Here is a 6,533-nt window from a genome sequence, read left to right on the forward strand (position 1 = left end):
GGAAAAAAGAATATTTTATTTGAGGGAGCGCAACTATATAATAAACTTCCCAATGATATAAAAGAAACACAATCACTAATTACATTCAAAAAACTTTTAAAATACTACGTAATTTCGAATATTGAGTAACAAAATTTAAACTTAAATTTACTCTTCTCATAAATACGAAAAAGTACTGAATAATAAATTATTATTATATAATGTATTATTAAATACATTATGAAACAAATAGATAAAAAAAAAATAAAATAAAAATAAAATAAATACCTATATAATAAAAAAAAATAAAAAAATAATAATAATAAAAATCATTAAAACACCTTTTACTAGTAAAAAATAAATAAATAAGTAAACATATATACATATAAAACAAATAAATTTTCATTTTTGTTAAAAATAAAACTCTAATACGGAAACTATGTTAATATATGTATGTCACATCTAGTATAGCTTGCGGGCGTGGTTTGTAAGTACATCTGTGGTGGTGCTAGCCATTTGCACTTGAGAATGTGTTGTCTGTCAGTAAAATTGTACGAATGGTAAAATTTTATAATTTTTTAGCTGACTACCGTCCCTAAGTACGTTTTCTAAAAATGTTTATATTAAGTTTCTTTGTGTTCTCATGTAAGTGAATTGTTTAATTCTTAGTGAGAATAAATGTCTTAAACCATAATTTCCTTAGGTGCCCGTTTTTTTTGCAAAAGAGTGTATATAATAATAATACCAATATTTATGTATACGTTCTAATAATATATGTATAAGATATTCTTTGGTTGCATCCCCCTTTCCAATTCTTAAATTTCTATTCTAAGGTTGCCTGGAAGAAATTGCTACTTAGCAATAAGGCCGCCTGCTGCACATTTGCTTACTCTGTGATACTTACATTACTGTTATGTGTTGTCATTGTAATTTTAATGTACAATAAAGAATATTTCAAGAAATTAAATGTTATAACAGTGAAGTTTGTCTACGTATGTGCCGATGGTGTATCTAAATAAAATAAATAAACACCTCGTGATATCGGTTACCGCGTCGCGATCACGAGGTAACATCGTTACCGCAGAGTCGCTATTCCAACGCAACGGCGTCGATTTGCGAAATTTTTGTCTTAACGTAATCGGTACTTGTAGTATAGTTATTTTCATATGTAGTATAGTTATTTTCACCCTGCACATGCCGCACCGGGATTTAGCAACATTTTTGGGAAGTTTCAATACTTCATTCGGGCGTCGCCGGCGTTTTGGTCGCTCGGAAGCATTAGGAGACGCGACGGGGCGTCGCGAAGGGCTCACGTGAACTGCTGCAGCGCGGCGTCCAGCAGCTCGAGCGCGGTGCGCCAGGCGGGCGCGAAGTAGGCCAGCGCGAACCGCGGCGGCGCGCCGGCGCCCTCCTCCGCCGCCGCGCTCCACGCCGCCAGCTTCTCCTCTGCAACAGGTCGGCGTCAGCACCGCGACGGGCCGGGCGCCGGCAGCCGAGGCCCGGGCGCGCCGCTCACCGTCCTCCAGCACCAGCGGCCGGGCCAGCGCCACCAGCAGGTCGAAGGCCAGGAACTTGTAGGCGGGGTGGCCCGCGCCGGACAGCGCGGCCGCGCCGGCGGCGCACAGGCGCGACAGCGCGAGGTCGCCTTCGCGCTGCGGTCGCGGCAGGTGCTCCCAGCGCAGCAGCCGCAGGGCGCCTCGCAGCCCGTGCACCACGGCCGCGTGGCTCGCGGACACGGCGCGCTCGCCGCTGCACCCTGCGGCAGAGCGGCGGCTGAGCGGCGGCGGGCGGCGGGCGGCGGGCGGCGGGCCGAGGCGCGGCGGGCACCCACCCAGCACGTGCACGGTCAGCGCGAGCAGGTTGGCGGTGAGGTCGGGCGCGAACACGTCGGCCCACTCGGCCGGCAGCGCCGCCACGTGCGCCGAGGGCTGCCGTCGCTGGCTCTCCGCAGCCACGCCGGCCACGAAGCGCGCTACCGCGCCGTGCAGCCGCAGCACGGCGCAGCCCAGCAGCGCCACCTGCGCAGGGCGCGTGAGGGAGGCCCGCGGCGGGCGGGGCGGGGCGGGGCGGGGCGGGGGCGCGCGGCACCTTGGCGCTGCTCCAGGCGCGCTTGGACCGCTCCAGCGACGCGGCGAGGCTGCACAGCGTGATGGCGGCGAAGTCCCAGTGGTGCGGCGGCGCCTCCCAGCCGCGGGCGGCCACCAGCGCCGCGAGGCAGTCGGCCACGGCCGCCGCGCTGACCGCGTGCGCCCAGGCGGCGCCGGCCACGTCCCTGCGGGTCGTCCAGCGCGTCGAGCTCGCGGCGGCGAGGCGCCGGGCGGCGGGCGGCGCTCCGCTCACCGGTCGTACAGCATGGTGTGCGGGTGGCGGTAGTAGCCGTCGACCGCGACGTCCACGTCGGCGGCGGGCAGGCAGCGCGCGGCGTCGGCGGCGAAGGCGGCGTCGGCCGCGGCCGAGCCCGCGTGCGCCGCCAGCCAGGCGCGCAGCATCACCACGAAGCGCGTGCGCAGCTCGCGCTCGGCCGACGCTTCCGCCGCGCCGCTCGCCGCACCGCTCGCCGCGGCCTGCGGGCCCGCCGGGGTCAAGACGTTTCCGAGCGAGCGTTCCGGCCCGCCTTCGGACCCGGAGTCACCTGCAAGCTATGGACGAATCCGTTCCCGGTGAGCTTCTCCCCCAGCTCCGAGTGGCTCCACGTCCACGTCTCGCCGTCGTCCGCTCCCTCCGTCGCTTTGACCTCGTAGTACCGCCGGGCGAAAGCCCAGTAGTAGCCGGTGGAGGTCGCCGCCGCCGACAGACGCGCCGTTATTTTTCGGTGGGCTTCTCTGGGTATTTCCGCGATGACGTCGTCCAGGAAGGCGTCCAAGTCTCGCTTCGTCCGTTGAATCGTGTCGTAGTGCGGCCACTGCGAACGTTGCGGATTTCCGGATCGGCGGGCCGTCGAGCGCGGAGAAGTAAAATCGTAAGAAAATGAAGTAAAATATTGATTCAAAGTCAAAGATTATTTATCCCATAGGTAAAATAAATTTACACTTGAAAACGTCACATTTAAGCTACTGCTCGTTCACTACGCTGACCTCCCTGAGAAGAACGAGCAAGAAACTTTAGGGATTGCTATTTTCAAAATAAACTTAAATGCTATGGAATACACTTTGAATCAAATTTGTGTGGATTCTGGAGCCGTGTCGTCTTTCCATACATCTTTATCTAACACGTAGTCTTCAATTTTGTAATATGATTTTTCGATAAAAATACTTTTAATGTAGTTTTTAAACTTAGGAAATGATAAACTTAATATATGCTCCGGAATCTTATTGTAAAAACGTATACAGTTCCCCATAAATAATGTTTACCTTGGTTAAACGAAATCGTGGTACCATGAGTTTGGACTTAGCTCTAAGGTTAATATTATGGATATCTTCTTTCTTATTGAAATTATGTATATTTTTAAGGGGATATAAAATATTTGAGTAAATGTACTGTGATGCCACAGTCATGATATCAGTCTCCTTAAACTTTTCTCTGAGAGAAACCCGAGAGCCTAGACGGTACACAGAACGAATCGCTCGTTTTTGCAATACAAATATGGTTTGAATATCTGCCGCTTTACCCCACATGAGAATCCCGTAGGACATTATACTATGGAAGTAACTAAAGTAAATTAGTCTAGCAGTACTAACATCGGTAAGCTCACGTATTCTGCGGACTGCGTATGCAGCGGAGCTTCTCTGGCTAGGAACGATATATGTGGAAACCATTGAAGTTTACTATCTAAGGTCACTCCCAAGAAGACTGCTTCATTAACAAGGTCTAACTTTTCTCCATTTATTTCTATGCTTGGACTAGTCGATTTTATGTTAGGTTAGGTTAGGTTATTCAAATTTAACACATTTTGTCTTCTTGGCATTAAGCAATAAATTGTTAGCATTAAACCAATAAACTTAGAGAGGGTATCATTAATATGGTCATAGTCAATGTCATGTCTGTCTGTTTTAAAAATCAAGGATGTGTCATCAGCAAACAACACTATTTCGCAATGGTCCTTAACAGAGAATGGCAGACCATTAATATAAATCAGAAATAAGAAAGGTCCAAGTATTGAGCCCTGCGGAACACCCATTTTTACTGGAGAACCCAAAGAAATCACTCCATTTATGTCTACTTTCTGAATTCTACCGTTGAGATATGACGAGACAAGTTTCGACGCCTTGCCATTTACACCGTAATGTTCCAGCTTCCTAATAAGAGTAATATGATCAACGTAATAAATGCCTTTGAGAGGTTACAGAAAACACCAATAGCGTTCTGGGACCTTTCCCAAGCATCAGAGATGTGTTTTAGTAACGCTACCCCCGCGTAGCTAGTCGATCTACGACTAGTAAACCCGTATTTTCTTGTCACATCTATTAATTCATTTTCTCGTCGTTCCAGGTTCGATTCCCGATTTGTAAGATTTTCTGTCGCAGACAAAAGTTATCTCTTGTTGGAATTATGTCAGTTCCAAGAAGAGATAACTTTTCTCTTCAGGCTCGTGCTAAGCCTGCTAGAGACTTCCATATGTCAATTTTCAAAGGGATCTGTGCATACTTTTTCTGTTGCCAATGAATGCTTGTATGACGGTCATATTTGAAAATAGCGAAAAAACAATTTTGGTCTCATATATTTCTTAGTTGTTGTAGTTAGTAGGCCTACAGGAGTTTAGGCATCCGCTTGCCAATTTTCAACCGGGTCAGAGCGAGTATTTTTCAGCAGCTATTTTTAATGGAAAAAACGCTTACGTGGCAGCCATTAAAAAAAATGGAAACGGAAGCGCGCAAAAGGAAAGTTTCGTATGGAGAAACGCCGGAATAGACAGAGTTCAGCGGCGGACACTCACGAAGGCGTAGCCGTCGTGCAGCGAGCGCACGAGGGCGTAGTCGTAGGCGGCCGCGGCCAGCTGCTCCTGGAAGAAGGGGCGCGTCGGCAGCGCGGCGCCGGGCGCGTGGCGCAGCAGCGCTCGCAGCAGCGCCGCGCGCAGCAGCGCCGCCGCGAAGAAGGGCCGCAGCTCGGCCTCGGCCGGCCCCGCGGGGGCCGCGGCGTCGCAGCCGCGCACCAGCCGCGCCGCGGCGGCGTTGTCGTCGTCGAAGGGGCAGTTGAGTCGGCCGACCACGCAGTCGCAAAGCAGCGCCGCCGCCTCCGCGGCCTGTCGCCCGAGCGGCGCGTCGCGCAGCAGCGCTCGGACGAGGGCCGCGGCCTCTTCGGCCCCCTCGGTCTCCTTGGTCTCCTCGGTCTTCTCGGACTCCTCGGCCCTCTGGACTTCCTCGGTAGCTCCGGCCCTCTCGGCCTCCTCGGCCCCCTCGGCTTCTTCGGCCCTCTCGGCCTCTCCGGCCTTCTCGGCCTCCTCGGCCTTCTCGGCCCCCTCGGCCTTCTCGGCCCCCTCGGCCAACTCGGCCTCTCCGGCCCTCTCGGCCTCCTCGGCCCCTCCGGCCCTCTCGGCCTCCTCGGCCCCCTCAGCTTCTCCAGCCTTCTCGGCCCCCGCCGCGTCCTCGGCGTCGTGATGGCTCAGCAGGAGCGCGCACAGGGTACATACGTGCTCCATTTCCGTCGTGTCCAGCTTGTCGGCGCTGTGATCGAGAATGGGGAGCGATGGAATCAGATTCTCTAATCTTGGTGAGAAGCGAAGCTCTCCGTGATTCGAGCGAGAGTGCATTTAGAGCGACTTGCGTCCCGAGGTCCCAATTCAACAACAGTCGAGTGAAGGTGTTCGGTATTTTATAGGTATTTATAAAAACGGCAAATTTTAACTTGTTTCCCTTTACCTACTTTACGTTAAAAGCGCGACATCTCCGTAATTTTTTTATTAACATATGCCAGAGGAAGCTCGAGTTTCGGAAACATTTACGTTTCAATTTTGTTGTCGTTCCGTAAACCAGGCGTGTTACGCATACAGTTGTATAACACGACTAGTTCGAGTGGCAATACGGCTCCTCGAAAGAGTTCGTTCAGGGAAGTACTGTTACTCCGTTTACTTTTGCCGTTAAGTAGGAATGCAAGCACTGCTGCATTTCAGTTGAGAAAGGTAAGAGTGTTGGTGGAGTTACAGGCGCATGGAATTCGTCAATTTACGTTTTTGCGATTGAAAGCTTCGAGTGGTGTTGCTACCGCTACGGTTTCGCTCGTGTTATAATAAAGAAATACATATTGAGCCCGAAATAACACCACTTTTAGATTCGGCACAACCGACCTCGGTTTCAGTGTTAGGTAGCGAGTTCTGTTTAACAATTTATTACTGTTGGTGGAAATATAAGGGCAGAATATCGAATTGAACGTTTCTCTACCGCGAAACTATTCAAAAAGGCGGGCGGCCGGGCGTCGAGAGCGACGTCACGCGACACGACAACGACCACACCTTCGCCCGTCGGCCGGAACGTCGCGGAGTGCGTTCTCGCGAGCGACGCGCGCGGCGGCAGGACGGGGCGGGCCCGCGGACTGACCTGCGGTCCAGGCGCTCGTGCGCGAGCGCCACGGCGGCGGCCCGCAGCGGCGCGCGCGCGCCCGGCGCCAGCGCCGCCAGCCCC

The 6,533-nt window shown here is 51.9% G+C and overlaps 1 protein-coding gene across 1 annotated transcript; it reads right to left on the reverse strand.

Moving 5' to 3' along the window:
• Positions 1–2,560: 2,560 nt before the first annotated feature.
• LOC113234996 lies at positions 2,561–5,665 on the reverse strand. Its single transcript, XM_026470516.1, has 3 exons — positions 5,089–5,665; positions 4,853–5,055; positions 2,561–2,881 (listed from the first exon to the last, which is right to left on the reverse strand). The coding sequence occupies exons 1-3, from the start codon at positions 5,663–5,665 to the stop codon at positions 2,561–2,563; spliced, it is 1,101 nt and encodes a 366-aa protein (XP_026326301.1).
• Between the last annotated feature and the right edge of the window lie 868 nt (positions 5,666–6,533).

This window comes from Hyposmocoma kahamanoa, unplaced genomic scaffold (genome assembly GCF_003589595.1).
Source record: "Hyposmocoma kahamanoa isolate Upper Pololo Valley unplaced genomic scaffold, ASM358959v1 86714, whole genome shotgun sequence".
Lineage (NCBI taxonomy): Eukaryota > Metazoa > Arthropoda > Insecta > Lepidoptera > Cosmopterigidae > Hyposmocoma > Hyposmocoma kahamanoa.